General features: G+C 41.8%; 1 protein-coding gene across 1 annotated transcript in view; it reads right to left on the bottom strand.

The window, feature by feature from the left end:
- Window positions 1–17,058, bottom strand: part of atp11b (ATPase phospholipid transporting 11B) — a 96,866-nt gene that overhangs the window by 25,295 nt on the left and 54,513 nt on the right. The window contains exons 19-26 of the mRNA XM_084066603.1: window positions 15,777–15,980; window positions 13,617–13,770; window positions 10,715–10,817; window positions 9,602–9,747; window positions 8,841–8,900; window positions 6,932–7,059; window positions 5,992–6,127; window positions 1,576–1,641 (exon numbers count right to left, since the gene is read on the bottom strand). Of these exons, the coding sequence (XP_083922729.1) occupies window positions 1,576–1,641; window positions 5,992–6,127; window positions 6,932–7,059; window positions 8,841–8,900; window positions 9,602–9,747; window positions 10,715–10,817; window positions 13,617–13,770; window positions 15,777–15,980 (997 nt within the window). The remainder of the gene's footprint in view (window positions 1–1,575; window positions 1,642–5,991; window positions 6,128–6,931; window positions 7,060–8,840; window positions 8,901–9,601; window positions 9,748–10,714; window positions 10,818–13,616; window positions 13,771–15,776; window positions 15,981–17,058) is intronic.

Here is a 17,058-nt window from a genome sequence, read left to right as displayed (position 1 = left end):
TGAAAAAGTTTGAGAACCAATGCTGTAGAAAAAGACCTTCACCCCCCCCCAACCAGCGACTAATAAACAAGTCTTGTTGCAGCTAATGGCCGCTGACATCATACAAATACCTCAGCAGTGGTTTCATATCACTGCTGCAAACAATACATCTTCATCTCTCTACTACACAGCTTGATGCTGGCTTGGCCCCACAGAGAGATGCATTTCTGCAACCTACTGAATCATCCCGGTGACAGCAGACCAGCTGCACACATTTCAACATTCTGGATATTACCAGTTGGTGCTGTGAGCACACGTGTTGTGTATATCCAGGATTCCCACACATCTTTAACAATACATTTTCAAAACTTTACCATAACTTTTCCAAAGTATTTGACCACACTTCCAGGCCAATAGCAATCATACGGTTTAACTCATTGAGTGCCATTGACGTGTTTCACGTGTTTTACCGCAATGGCGCAACTCGCCAATGGCGTGTTTGATATGTTTATGAAAAAAAATATATATATGTTTTTTTGGGGGGAAAAAAACGTTCAGAACCCAAGATATCATCATTTGAAGATTTGCTGCTCCATTCACTTCTTGTTTAACTTATTACTGAAAAAGGCTGTATCCCTGAGCACTTTTTTACTATGTATTTTTCAATGTTATGTTATTTTCAAAAGGCAGACAATTAATGTCAACAAGGTCCAATGACCTCGTTGACATTTGTGAAACCACACAGTGCAACCCTCAGTGATTAGCACCCATCAGGGGATCGATTATACTGGAGATAAATATTATGTGACTACTTGAAAAAGGTATAAGAAAATTGAAACATTGCTGGCACAGTTCGCAATTTTTTATTTATTTCATTGGCACTGAATGAGTTAATAATGAGGCTCTTACACCAGTGTGCTTTCAATGCACCGAGAAAGACTCGAGCAAAGGCGTTACGTGACAAAAATAACAGATCTACGAGCTAACAACGTGGATCAGTGCAACGTGTTGTTAGCTTGTGAATCTATTATTTTTGTCACGTGACATGCTGCAGCTCATGTAGCACAGCACTACACTTTACCATGTTATACATATTTCACATAATGCTAGACTATGTTTTGGGACATGTTTTTCATGAACAAAATCAATTGCCAAAAACTCTGAAAATCGAAACATTTTCCAAAACATTTGATTCATTTCAAACCTTTTCCAGGCCTGGAAAACTGCTTTTCTGATTTCAAAATATTTCAAAAATATTTTCATTGCTGTCGGGCAGAAACCTCTGATCTCCATGTTTTGACTTTTTTTGTAAATCGATGCCCTACTTGATCATACAAATGCATCAAAAGTAGCAGATCTACAAGCTCGAAACGCGGCGCGAAGCGACGCGTTTCGAGCTTGTAGATCTGCTACTTGAATTTGAATCATGAAAAGTAAGTCTTGGACATGTTTCCACCCGACAAGAGACGACAAATAAATATATGAATTACATGAAAGATATTGTAACTATTATGGATAATTTTAAGGGACTGAACATTTTTTTAGGACTAATAGACTATTGATTTAGTAGTATTTAGGACTGTACATGTACTGTACCTTTAGGTTGACAGTGATGACCATGACGGTGAAGACCAGCGTACCGAACGTCCAGTTTCCCAACACCTACACATCAACACACATCACATTTAAAAGAAAAAAAAACAAAAAAAGAAAGAAAAATACAAAAATTACAATACCAAATGCTGAGGAAGATCATGGTCCTGTGTGAATAGAATGGTGTATTTATGAAAATACAGTCTCTGTCACTCTGACAGTGACAATTTAATAAAAAATCTATAGGAAACTATTAGAATCAATTAATGTTAAGGCTTCATTTACAGTAGGTCAAAAGCAAATGCCAAGAGCCTGTATTTGTTGCATTTTTTAGTGTACTGTTATTGTACTTGGCGTCCCAAAAGGCTCCCATCCAACAAGCTATTTCACTGTTTTTTCAATAAATGAGCCAGTGCTGCTAATGTATTTGTGATTAATTACAGTCAAATTCTACTGGACTGGAAGTATTTAAAATGATTTAAAACAAATGTTACAACATCGTCAACAAGGAAATATGTCAAGGAAAACATCTCGTTGAGAACAGAAATTGTAACGGATTCAACCAGAGAGGAAAAAAAAGCACACTCATCTTACCAGCTGGCTGTTAGCTCGCAAGATCTGAAGACATGCACAGCGTAGAAGAGAGGAGGAGAAGAACAGATATGAACAAAAAGAAGGATGAAGAAAAGACGAGCAAGAAAGAGCAACAGGAGTTGAGATGAGAGGTTTGAAATCCCAAACTGCAACGGTGACAGACAGAAAGTAAGATAAGACTCTACGATACGATAAGGCAGGAGAGGGGAGTTCAGGAGAGAGAGGGACGCAGGTAGAGAAGAGAAGCCAACATAAGAGAGACACTATAACCTGGCACAAAACATACACATACAGACCGCCTGGCAAACAGATAATAATAATAATAATAATAATAATAATAATAAGGGTAATAATAATAATCATAATCATAATCATAATCATAATAAATACACTGAGACTGTCAGAAAGCAGACAGAAAATGACTTAACCCATTCAATCCGGGAACGCATCTGTGTCATTTAAATGTCTTTGGTTATTAAAAAATAGCAGATATACAAGCTTGAAAAATCGTTAAAATGTGTGCAAATCTTTGAATATACTCTTTTAACACTTCCGTGACTAAGCAATCAATGGGACCGATTTTGAGAATTGAAAGTGGCTTAACTTCTCTCAGGAAGCTCTGAGAAAGTTCCCCTTTCATGACTTTTCCTAAATATATGTTTCAAACCATCTCTGTTTTTTTTTTTTTTTTTAACTCATTATAAATATGAAATACATACCATGTATCCCATCCCAGCCGTTTTATTTCGGCTAAATTGATCGCTCTCCCCCTCTCTCCCCCTCCCTAGAGCACTTTACACCTCGAGACCCCCCACAGAGCGGCCCGTAGACAGCAGACTTGCTGCTGCGCAACTATTCTATGTTGCCATGTCTGCTTATTATAAGCGACTTTGGGCGTCTTTCTATTATTATTATTATTATTATTATAATGATATATATAATTACATTATAATGGTAATACTTTTCTACTCCACTACAACTCAGAGGCAAATCTTGCACTTTTACTCCACTACAATTATTTGAAAACTTTAGTTAGGCTACTAGTTACTTTGCAGATATAAATATATTTTCATACTTGTTTAGATTAGAGCTTCATGCATGTCCTTTTGTAGATAATTTTTATTAGGTAAATATTTATATAGAAAGGTCTAACCAGGGACTGGGGTTGCAAATTTGCCTCGGATATAAACCCCATTTACAATGCAATGGTTTCATGCCTCACTGTTTTCTTAGGGCACAATGCATGCAGTAACATTTTCATAGACCTGACTGCTTATTTTTCTCGCAAAATTTGGCAACCCTTTCACTGCAGTGTACAGAGTATTTGCTACTGGATCGCGCTGTTTTAAAATGCTGTGCCAACAGATGTGATCTACAAGCATATGGCTCGTCAGGCAGCGATTGTTTTATGTTTGTAGATCAGATATTTAGCGCAGGAATGAGCACATTTGTGGAACATATAGCGATGTGTTCACTTGTTACGCTGACAAGGAGATGAGAGGGACAGGAGAGGAGACGCTTTCTCATCAGCGTGAACAGCTGATAGAATGAGAGCTTTACGCTCAGACAATAATGTGAATATTATATAATATAATATTGGTTTGTCAAGAGATATCCATGTGTTTTGCACAATGGAGATCACGTAATCTAACCCTAACCCTGGAGTCACGTAATTAGACAGTGGCTTCAGTGGTTCATATAGGCTCCATGTTTCACTGAAGAGTTTAATGTGTGACGCTACAGATCGCGCTGTTTTATACGCTTTTTTTAAATAAAGATTTTACATACAGAATCTGCAGTTACCATTACAAGTTAGCCTAATTTTATAATGTTTGTGTCTGCCTACAACAACAACATTATGTGGGCTCACTGACTGCGCAGAGTGCAATTGAGATGTTAATGGCTATTTAGAAGACAATGGAACCCCCCACTGTGTGGGTGAGAAGGTGTCAGCTAGTCTGGAGCACAGAGGTGAGACAGTAACGAATAGGAGAGCTTGATTTCTTGTTCAAAATTTCTTGTTCTACGCCCCCCTCAACCCCAGCCGCGCACGGGGCCCAGCGTGGGTGCGTGTAGATTGGGGTACCCAAATCGCCGGAGTAAAAGTGTCCAAAAGAAAAAAAAAAAAAAAAAAAAATTGGAAAAAATGTTAATAGTGATTGTTACTTTGGTGGTCCGCGGACCCCCTGGTGGTCCGCCGACCCCTGTGAGTGTTGGGACCCCCGGGGACCCCCCTGGAACATGGCGGACCCCTTCGGCAGTTTTTTTTTTTTTCATGCACGGTTTGCTTGTTTCTGTCGCTTGTTTTTTAAAACCTGGCAGCAAACTTGGCAACCCGACTGACATCACTGACCTATCCTTGGTATTTGTACTTCCGGGTTGCATAATGATGACATCACTGTCGAGTCCTGTGGTGTCATGAACCTAGGCAGGTTTGTTTACCACATTAGCCTGGGCAGCGTGCTGTGCTGTGGCCGACTGGCCGTGGCTGTTTGTTTTTGTGTTTGGGATGAACATGGCACGTGAAGGACGGACATATTGTGATCGAGACATGAGTGAAGTGAAAGTAACGGCCTGGGTGGAACAAAGGAGGTACGTAAGAAGGGGGGGGGGGTTGAAGCAAAGGAGCTGTGTGTGTGGTGTTGTGGAGGACATGGGCAGAGTGCAATGGCGGCCGCTCGTGTTGTTTCGGCGAAACCCGTCGCCGTGCGGTGTCGGCGGTGTGCACGGTAAACGGTACGAAGCTGCCTCCCCTTCCGTTTTGTCCGACATTTGGTGAGTAGAATTAATTATGTTGCGCGGTGGAAAAGGTGTAGTGAGCAATGAGATGTCCCCTACGCGACGCGTAAATTCAGCGCGGCCGCCGTGGCGAGTGAGTTGGCGACATGTGGTCTGGCGGTGCGTTGTTTATTCGATAACAGAGCTGTGGGGTGTCGCACCGAGGGTGCGGAAGTCGCTCGCCATTTATATAGTTAGATAGGTTTTTTCAAAAAACTGTTTTAGAAGACATTTGTAGAATCCCCAGAAGCAAAGATTTAAGTTAAAATGTTCGCTAACTAAACTAAACTAAATATATATATATTCAAAGATTTGCACACAATTTAAAAAAACAAATAGCAGATCTACAAGCTCATAGCACGGCACTCTGTCAAAGATTTAATTTATGAAGATACACCATCCCAATTGGAGCCACTAGAGGTGAAGTGGTACACAAATCCTACAGATGGTCTCCTAAGTGGGCGCCTGCGTCTGACGGCAAATCTCAACGTCCAAGGTTTACCCAATAGCACCCTACTGGTGCCAGATCCCGCGGGAGTGTGTTGCTGGGACAGAGAAAGGTCGATGATAAAGTAGATTTTCGCCTGAATCAGTGACAATGAGGCTAAAGAAAGGTTCTGAAGCTGTGTTCACGTTCACTCTCCCATTAGAATGAATCATGATCATAACCAGCTTCTGGTCTCCTAAAAAAGGCATCCGCCTACTCCACATAGATACAGGAAGTAAACGGGAGATGGTGAGTCTTGCTATTTTTGTCTTGGACTGGAGTTTGGAGGGGTTTTTTTGAGTTTCAAAATATGTATATATTCAAAGATTTGCACAAATTTTCACTATTTTTCAAAAATAGCAGATCTACAACCTCATGGCGCGGCACTCGGTGCCGCACTATGAGCTTGTATATCTGCTATTTTTGAATAGCCAAAGAAATCTTAAAATGACACAGATGCGTTCCCGGTCTTAATGGGTTAATAGAGTAGAGCGCATTCATGAGAAAAACTCAAGAATAAAAGCCTATAATTAGTATATACAGTAACTAACGACACACACCTGTCCATTTCCCATGAGCGTGGTGTCCTCCATCAGTATATACGACCCAAAGAAGAAGACAAAGGCATGACAGAAGGCCAGGAATGTCCAGTACAGAAACTTCTTGAAGGACAGCAGACGGTTCCTACTGATGTCCCTGTAAAAGGCGCGCGCACACGCGCGCACACACACACACACACACACACACACACACACACACACACACACACACACACACACACACACACACACACACACACACACACACACACACACACACACACACACACACACACACACACACACACACACACACACACACACACACACACACAGTAGCCTTGAGAATTGTCACAAATGTATTCTGTAGCAGTGCAGTCACTCATCATTTTTGAGTATAGTGAATCCCAAAAGAGTATTTCACCCCAAAAATGGCTTCAGTTACACAACCCATGAAGCCTTGAATTCATGGAGATTTTTTAGTTTTTGTCACATTCCCGAGCCAATAATTTGTGACCGGTGGTCTCCTACTGAAGGATGACCCGGTCATCAAATTATTGGCTTATATTAGGAATGCGACAAAAACTAAAAAATCTTCATGAATTCAAGGCTTCATGGGGTGTGTAATTGATAGAAAATAAGTCATGTTTTGGGTGAACTATTCCTTGTTTTATAAAGTTTTCCAGCCTGTAGTGCTATATACACTGATTCCGGAGGCACCATAGACCATTTCTGACAAATAAGTGCATTCCCAGTACAAAAAAAGTAAGCTCCTTCTGAAATGGCATTTGACAACAAGTGAAATACCATTATGCCTGCTGACAACAAAGTCATTACTATATTGTCTCTGGAGTGAAGAGGTTTCTGCCTAAAAGCAACGATATAAATACAACTACTGTACATGCCATTGCCAGTGGTAGATGGAGGTGGGGCAAAGCTGAAAGGTTGGGGCGAGGCTTACCTGTACAGGACAGGTTTACTCTGTAGCACATGTGGATGAACCAGCTGTTCAAACAGGCTGTACACCAGGATGGGCAGAGAGGTGAAACAGATGTTGTACAGCGTCAGATAGACGCTGTCATACAGAGTCTAGAAACGAAGAAAGACACACTTTACGTCAACATTCTACACATTACCAAAGATATCCAAAGCCCTTATGCCCAGCTGAGCAGATTCATTGTCAGAAACATAATTGTGGTTTTGGCATTGAACATTGGATCATATGAATACAAATACAAATTCTGTTTCTCTTTTAGGCTTTGTAAACGGAAATAAAATAACTGAAATATATAAAGAAATAACTGACATATTGAATAATTTTGTACTTTCAAAATATTAGAACAATTGTGGAAATAGCCGATCTACAAGCTCACAACGCGTTGACGTGTGGTGAGCTTGTAGATCTGCTATTTTTGGAAAATTGAAAAATTGAAAATGTATGAAAATCTTTCAACAATGACAATTATGCAAAATAATTGTGATTAGACGATTATGTAATAATTGTGAAAGGCTCAGCGATGTGACTTAAAAATGTTGTCACAATACTATTGTGGAAAATCTTTGAAGTCACAATATGTGGTCCATATATTACATGGACCACAGCCATTTCACACTGAAGTGACTGGTGTAACCGGTGCCACTTTAATGACAGCCAGGAGGTCACTCTGGCTGCAGCTCAATGCAATCTTTCTCGGGCGGATTCACACTCGGTCTGATTGACTCCAACTGTTCCCGAGTACAATTGTTCTCCCCCGCTGGCCAATGTTTTTTCCGTACCCGAGTACACTTCAATTCAACTGTAATGGTACTTAGCTGCCAGACAAGGGAGCGCTGTAGACTATATGGGGCTTTGGGAGATAGAGAACATCATGTGACAGAGGAAGAGTCACTTGTCAAGAGTTTAGAGCGAATAATAAAGCTTGACTGTGTTCCTGACGTTATCTTGAGTTGTAATAATTACAGAACAACAATGCACAACCAAACACTAAGCAGTGCACGCTGACTGTCTTTTTTCTTTAAAAAAAAATGATATTTTTTGGCCTTTTGCCTTTTATTTATAGATTACAATAGGCTGACAGGAAATGGGGGAGATGGGGGGTGACATGCAGCAAAGGTCGACGGGATCAGGAGTCGAACCCGCGACACGCTGTCAGGCTGGATTACCAGTCTAGGTGCCCAGACGGTTTACAGTTTACCGGAGTACGGTACGCTACACAGCGTTCACACTAATCACAACATCTGGCAAGTGGACCCTAGTCTGAATCCGCCCTCAGCAGAAACTATTGCATCCAAAGTTTTGCATCCAATTCATAATACAAGCAATTATATGGATCAGCTGTTCTCGAGTAGCAGTCCTAAAAAAGGACAGCTACTCAAATCAAATGATTACTGGAGATTTTCTTTCTCTTTCTTTCTTTATGGACATATTTGCAGAATGAAACCACAACATTGGCTTAGTGCATAATAAATACATAAAAAAAGGTCTTTAAAAAGGTCTGACAATGAGATACTGTACGACATCAAACCACAGAGAGACAGGGAGATTAAAAAATAGAGACAGCAAGAGAGAGGGAGAGAGAGAGAGAGAGAGAGAGAGAGAGAGAGAGAGAGAGAGAGAGAGAGAGAGAGAGAGAGACAGTGAGAGAGAGGGACAGAGAGAGAGAGAGAGAGAGAGAGAGAGAGAGAGACAGAGAGAGACAGTGAGAGAGAGAGAGAGAGAGAGAGAGAGAGAGAGAGAGAGAGAGAGACAGACAGCGAGAGAGAGAGACAGCGAGAGAGAGAGACAGAGACAGAGACAGAGAGAGAGAGAGAGAGAGACAGCGAGAGGGGAGGGGGGGTGCAGCGTAAGAAAGACACATAAAGAGACTTACTTGTTGTGAAAACAGACAGAAGAACTGGTATAAAAACTGGGGTGTGATAAAACACACATTCTAAAAAGAGACAAGGAGACACATGAACACTTAAGAGTTGGTTGACAAATAAAGTGCAACACTGGAGATTAGTTACAACAGCATGTAGAACCCAGTGCCAGGGGCAATGACTGTTACTAACAATGTGTTATTCACTGTCCTAAATGGTTTAATAATAACAAATCAATCAAATAAAAAACAGTCAAGTATAGATACATTATAGTTGACCTTAACCCATTAAGACCTGAAGCCGATTCTACAAATGTCTTCTAAATACCAACAGTTTTCTGAAAAAAACGTATGTTTCTATATCAGTGGTTCTTAAACTTTTTCATGTCAAGGACCCCCAAAATGATACTGTATGTATTTGGCCGCCGACCCTAATCTCAAATTGTTTTGTTCCAAGGACCCCCAGAAGCAAAGATCTGAGTTACAAATGTAACGATTTTTCAAAAATAGCCAAAGTGAAAAATAATGCTTTTTTAGCTCAAATCAAAAAATGACACCGATGCGTTCCAGGTCTCAATGGGTTAAATCATTCAGCATTTTTGCACATTGAAATGTATAAAAACTAGACTATAGTCTATACGGCACAGGTATTATGCTTAATTTATGTTCTGTCATTATACAATGGTGTCACACACTGAAACATGTTTTGGATTTGGTTTATTCTCAGTAATGGCAGGAGGACCAACAGAGTGTGTGGCAGAGTCTTACTGTACCTTGTAGAAAAAGTACTGTACAAGCGTAGCTATTCGGATGTAGTAGAAGTGGCCGTGGACCAGCAGGAGTTTAGCCAGGAATCTAAACCTGGCTATTGCATAGTCACTGTTTCTCACGGCCTGACGACCCTCCTTACCCATGATACCTGTTAGAAGACACACACAAGCACACACACACACGAAATTATGACATTCTGCTACAGTATAAAACACTTGGGGGTGTGTGTATACAGGACCCCCTCTTTCTTTGGTGTTTCGCCCAGGTGGGCGTGGCTATATGCCTAAACCTAAAAAAGAAATTGAAAACATTTTTAAATATATATATTTTTTAAATAAGAAGCGTTTCCCGACCCATAAAAATGTGTCCGTGACCCACAAATAGGTCCCGACCCACTGTTTGAGAACCACTGCCTTAAAGGAGTAGTTCACCCAAAAACGTACTTATTTCCTATCACTTACACACTCCATGAAGCATTGAATTCATGGAGATTTTTTTGTTTTTGTCGCATTCCTAAGCCAATAATTTGATGACCAGCGGAAAGATGTTAATGTCTCCGTAAGGAGACTCAAAGAGTCTGTAATTGATAGAAAATAAGTCATTTTTTCGGTGACCTACTCCTTTAACCTAACCTCAAAACCACGCCCACCTGGGCAAAACATCTGGGAAAGAGGGAGTCCCGCGTGTATACACAGACAGTGTGTGTGTGCTGCAGGGGTCTTCAACGTTTTCAGGCCAAGGACCCCCTAGCTGAGAGAGAGATGGAGCAGGGACCCCCTCTATATTGTATAAAATTGTGTTTCAGATTAAACTTTTTTTGTTTAACTTGGCCTGCTCTTTTCTCCCCTCTACACCTATACGTCTTTGCCAAAAATAGCCGATCTACAAGCTCACAACGCCTCGGCTTGCGAGGCGTTGTGAGCTTGTAGATCTGCTATTTTTGGCTAAAGTTCTCCTCAGAAAAAGGGATGCTAGGGTTCCAGTGGTTAATGTAAAAAAAAAAAATCATGTCACACAAAGATTTGGCGGACCCCCTGCAGTAACTCTGAGGACCCCCTAGGGGTCCCGGACCCCCTGTTGAAGACCCCTGATGTAATGTATGTGTGTGTGCTTACCTATGCCCACGTGGGCTTCCTGTATCATACTGACATCGTTGGCTCCATCACCGATAGCTAGTGTGATGGGCTTCTCTGGGGACGTTTTTATAAGACGTACCACCTGAACACAAAACAACCACATGAGGAGACAGTGCTTAGTCAGTGGTTGGGGATGGGGAAGAAATGATGTTATGCTATCATGATTATGTTACAATATGTACAATATGTTCCGGTACTTTATGTTTCATTCAGGAAAATGACTTGGACTTATGAGGAATCATACCAGCGGGAGAAAAAAAAAAACCTTCATGTGTACAGTTTGTGACAAAAGCATTAGTCAAAATGCTAATCTTAAGAAACACATGTTGATACACACAGGAGAAAGGGCTTTAAATGTACTCTTTGTGGCAAAAGCTTTAGTCAAAATGCTAAAGATTACTTTTTGTTGCTCTCCTTCATGGAGCTACTTGCGTATTATACCAGGGTCAGTCCACCCTTAGGTGAACACGCACTGACCCTCTGCACCTTAATCCCCATGTATAACGCACAAACTTTTTTTTGATTTTTTATTATTGCGCTCTTTTTCTCTCTAAGCACCTTAGCGTCTATAAGTATATCATGCACAGTATACATACATTGCTGCTATGCTCAGGCACCTTAGTTTGTCTCTTATCTCAGGTACTTTGTAAATATGTAGATAACTTGTTTTTGGCCTTCTATTGTTCTCTGTTGATCTCCTTCCCACTTAACCCCCTACCCCTCTTCTTTTTCTCTCTCCCCACTCTTCTTTCTACGGAATTTAACGTTGCGATGGGAGTGTTGTACAAAAACGAATTTCACCCACTTTTTTACCTTGTAAACCTGTGATGTGACAATAAACCTGATTCTGATTCTGATTCTGATTCTGTTCATCTTATGTTATTCATCTAACCCCTGCTCATTTTGCTAGGATTGGATGGCTTAGGGTTGAGGACAGAGTACAGCATGCTTGCTATGGGCCTGGTCTTCAAGATACACCACAACATTGGGATCCCCCTGTATTTGTCTAAATACTTCCTAAATGTTAATGAAGTCCACGATCATAACACCAGAGGAAGCTCCACAAATCATGTTCAACCCAGATTTGGCTCTATTCAGCACTGTGATTGGCTAGTGAGACACATGACACATGTGTTAAGTGAGTCATGGGTCTGTGATGACCACTGTGATGACCACACCACCCACTTCACACTTTTTTTTGAGAACCAGGATTTTGGGCCTCGCTGAACCATCGCTACCCCAGGACGAGGCCTCTTCCTGGGGTAGCGATGGGTTCAGCGAGGGCCAAAATCTAGGTTCTCACAAAAAAATCTAAAATGTTTTTAAGTGTCTGCATGGGCTCCAGAAGTGCCCGGGGACCCCCTGGAGGACCCCCGGCCAAAAATCTCAACTTTTCTGAGAACCAGGATTTTGGGCCTCGCTGAACCCATCGCTACCTCAGGAAGAGGCCTCTGTCCTGGGCATAACTATCCGATGGCACAGGTGGGCCTCCAGGCACCTGCAAGAAAATTCCCGGAGGCAGGAAGGCAGGCGCCCACCTCCTCGAGGGCCCTGGACACTTAGAAAATATTTTAGATTTTTTTTTGAGAACCAGGATTTTGGGTCTCACTGAACCATCGCTACCCCAGGACGAGGCCTCTTCCTGGGGTAGCGATGGGTTCAGCGAGGGCCAAAATCATGGTTCTCCAAAAAAAATGTAAATGTTTCTAAGTGTCTGCATGGGCTCCAGAGGTCACCGGGGACCCCCTGGGGGACCCCAGGCCGAAAATCTCAACTTTTTTGAGAACCAGGATTTTGGGCCTTGCTGAACTCATCGCTACCCCAGGAAGAGGCCTCTGTCCTGGGCATAACTATCCGATGGCACAGGTGGGCCTTCCAGGCACCTGCAAGAAAATTCCCGGAGGCAGGAAGGCAGGCGCCCACCTCCTCGAGGGCCCTGGACACTTAGAAAGATTTTTGGGCGGTGTAACCGCCCCCTATATGTGAGGTTGGGACATTGACATTTTCTGCACTGTGATTGGCCACCCATTGTACCCCCCTAACCCTGCACTGTGATTGGCCACCCATTGTACACCCCTAACCCCTACACATTCAATGCAAATCTATACTTTTCTTTAAGTGAGCTTCCATCACTGTGATGACCACTTGCTGCACTGTGATTGGCTAGCGAGACACATGACACATGTGCATAGTCCTATACATTTTTATGCACTTAAAAAAAACACATTTATGTTTTTTTTTTAAGTTAGTCATGGGTCTGTGATGACCACTGTGATGACCACACGGCCCACTTCAGACTGGGTGTGATTTTTTATTTTTTTATTGGTGTGGTACAGCTTGTCCTTGTAACATGACAGTATAACAAAAACCAGGGCTTGATATAATTATCATGATATAATGATATAATTAATAGTCAAATAAATTCAACTAAAATGTAAAGATAGTGAGAGCCAGTGTTGCCATGTTTGCTTATTACAAGCAATTTCTTTTTTGTTCTTTTTTTCTGTAAAGTTGCTTGTAAATATTGGTGGTTGCCGTTTGCATTTTTTTGGGCTTGTTTCAAATGTTGTATTATTATTATTATTATTTAAACCAATGGTTCTCAAACATTTTCATGTCATGGACCCCCAAATATTTTGTGCCAGGGAGCCCCGTACCAGATATTTTATTTAACAATTTTGAAAATAGCCGATCTACAAGCTCACAACACGATGCGTTGTGAGCTTGTAGTATTTAAGGTGGCCTAGTCACTTCTTTTGGGCTTGTTTTCATAGACCTGGTTGCTTATTTCTCTCGCAAAATCTGGCACCACCGGTTGGATGGTTGGACAATATACAGCCTAGTCTACCCAGGGGACAGGAGGAGGCTGCCTATACTGTACCTTTGCTTTCTGCAGGGGGGCCATGCGGCAACACAGCACAGCCGAGCAGCTCTTACACACTTCCATGAAGAGCTTCTCATGCTTCCTCAGCGCTAGAGAGAGACTGGCCCCGTCCACCACTAAACCATGCTGGATCACATGGTCCTCCTTTATCCTACAGCGGGAGAGAGATGGGAGATAGAGAGAGTAGAGGGTAAGAGAGAGAGAGAGAGAGAGAGAGAGAGAGAGAGAGAGAGAGAGAGAGAGAGAGAGAGAGAGAGAGAGAGAGAGAGAGAGAAAGAGAGAGAGAGAGAGAGAGAGAGAGAGAGAGAGAGAGAGAGAGAGAAGAGAAGAGAGAGAGAGAGATGGAGAGAAGAGAGAGAGAGAGAGATGGAGAGAAGAGAGAGAGAGAGAGATGGAGAGAAGAGAGAGAGAGATTCAGAGAGAGAGAGAGAGAGAGAGAGAGAGAGGAGAGAAGAGAGAGGAGAGAGGAGAGAGAGAGGGGAGACAAGAAGAGTGAACACAGCAATGAGTGTAGTTGTTACTATAAACCAGTGGTTCTCAACCAGTGGTCCGGGGACCACCAGTGGTCCTTGGGGGGGGGGTACCAGGGGGTACCCAGAAAAAATAGCAGATCTACAAGCTCATAGCACGGCACCGAGCGCCGCGCTATGAGCTTGTAGATCTGCTATTTTTGAAACATCTTGAAAATGTGTGCATATCTTTGAATATATATATTTTTAAAGCGAACATTTTTAACTCAAATCTTTGTTCTGGGGGTCCCTGGCACAAAACATTTTCAGACGGGGGTCCGCGGCTAAATGTATATAAATGTAGGGTTCCTTGCCATGAAAAAGGTTGAAAACCACTGCTATAAACAGTATATATATATATATATATACACACACAGTATATATAGCAACATTCTTTTATTTATACGTTTCCTGAAAAACCTTAGAAGGCGTTTTTAGAGTTGGCCTCAGGTCTATATGGGTTAATTAAAAATGAGAGCAATGTGAAAAGTCATTAATAGTTAAATGAGAAAGTTTCTTAATCAGCGCTCTGTGTGAGGGAGTGTTCATGTCTGGAGGGGGGTGGGGGGTGGGGCGGGAACTTTTGGTCACCATGGCAACACTTAGCCCTGACTCATTCCCATCACAAGGCTAATCCAAGATTATGACCCATCAATCCACAGCCGTGGGGAGCTCAAAGGTAATAAAAGTCACAGACATCATTTGCCATGATGTTCTATTGGAAACACAGCTAAGAAACCCCTGGAGTCTGAGAGAACTGGATGTGAGTTACAACTGTACTTTGACCACTTTCTCAGTCTACACCAAATCTCTTCACCAAAAATAGCCGATCTATCTACAAGCTCAAGTGCTATTATGAGGTATTTGTATACTGCTCAAAGAAATGTAGGGAACACTTTGATCCCTTAATTACTTTGAGTTTTCATGAACTGTGTACAAAAACTGCTCAAAAGAATTAAGGGATCAAAGTGTTAATTATTTTGAGCAGTGGCATATATTTTTTGTATCATTGCTTGATACTAATAAAACATTTCACCTTCATACCATAGTCAGTATCTACATCACTGATATGAAATTATTGACTTATTTATTTTATGTTAAAGTGTATTATTAATATCAGATTATTTACTTAAAGGGATAGTTCACCCCATGGAGACTTGAATTCATTCATTCATTTTTGGCGCATTCCAGAGCCAATAATTTGATGACCAGCGGACCGGTAGGCAGCGGTTCCGGTAAGAGACACAAAGGAGACTCTTTGTGTCTCCTACTGGAACCGCAGCCGGTATTCAAATTATTGGCTTAGGAATGCGACAAAAACAAAAAACATATCCATGAATTCAAGTCTCCATGGGGTGACTAATAGAGAGAGAAAAAAAAAAGTAAATTTAGGGGTGAGCTATCCCTTTAATGTATTCTGATTAAAGGTGGTCATTTGTCTGCTTGGCTGGCGATGGTAGATTTCTCCAGCTTTGGAAAAGGGCAAAGTAGATCTCAGGCCCCCCCAAAATGCCCACCCCTGATTTATAGTCTTTTAGAAACACAGTAAATCACAAAGTTAAGGTCCTCACAAGTACACACGCACGCATACGCGCACACACACACACACACACACACACACACACACACACACACCTCCCTACCGTACCTTCTGGTGAATCTGCGGAGTGTCTCGGCACACTCGTTGTGGTCGTGCTGCTGCAGCAGCTCCAGGATGTTCATGGTGCGGTGGAAGTGTCCGCACGACAGGCTGACGCTGACCGCCGTCTCGTGCTTGTCCCCCGTCAGCACCCACACTTTGATCCCTGCCAGACGCAAGGCCTCGATGGTCTCCTGGACCTTGTCCTGGAGTCTGGGGGATGGGAGGGAGAGAGAGAGAGAGTGAGAAAGGCAGAGAGAAAGACTATTATGTTCCCTTGAAAACTTTCTCTTCCAAATGATCAACCTGTACATTCATCTGATGCAGGGGTCTTCAACAGGGGGTCCGGGACCCCTAGGGGGTCCTCAGGGTTACTAAAGGGGCTCCGCCAAATCTTTGTGTGATATGATTTTTTTTTTTACATGAACCACTTGAACCCCAGCATCCCTTTTCTGAGGAGAACTTAAGCCAAAAATAGCAGATCTACAAGCTCACAACGCCTCGCAGCGCGAGGCGCTGTGAGATCTACAGTAGATCTGCTATTTTAAAAAAAAATGACAATATAGAGTAGGGGGTAGGGATGGAGCTCGTTAATTTTTATTGATAATGAGCACCTTATCGAGCCTGCTTATCGAACCGAGCTTTTATCGAGCCCACTATCGATCTTTTTCTATTATTAAGAAAAAAGACGTGAGGCGAAAAATTCTGAACAGAACCGGTATCTTTTTTTATTGGCCAGTTGTGACAGTGAGTTTGTGGCTGACCACTATCTAAAATTAAATAAAGATGACAAAAGTAAAAAATATTTTTGCCTATCATTAAAACAACCATTCATATAATGTGCAATAAGTGTTAAATGGCTTTATATTATGAATAGTACTGTAATAATTACTATAAAATCTCCATGTCTCTTCAACTTTTTATAAACAAAAAATGCATAGTTATTTTTTCTATTCTTTTTTCTTTGTTTTAACCAAAATATATCACTTGCACTACATTTTACTAGGGCCTTCAAATACAGTACTTTTCTAACAGACAGAAGGCAAGTGACCTTTTTACTTTTGGAAAATAATATTGAAGAAACGGTTAATGTGTGTACTGTCACTTTAAAAGCGCAATGTATACTTCATCGTACGACGGTGTCACGCACCAAACATGGCCGATCTCCAAGCTCACACTGCGTCTGTTCGCACCACGTTGTGAGCTTGTAGATCTGCCATTTTCGGCAACGATAGACTGAGGGACGGACAGCGCTGTTTGGCACAACTTGCAGCTATCAATACACTTTTAG

The sequence above is a fragment of the Gymnoscopelus microlampas genome (genome assembly GCF_963454915.1).
Source record: "Gymnoscopelus microlampas genome assembly, chromosome: 9".
Taxonomy (NCBI): Eukaryota; Metazoa; Chordata; class Actinopteri; order Myctophiformes; family Myctophidae; genus Gymnoscopelus; species Gymnoscopelus microlampas.
This window is presented reverse-complemented; position numbering and strand designations above follow the sequence as displayed.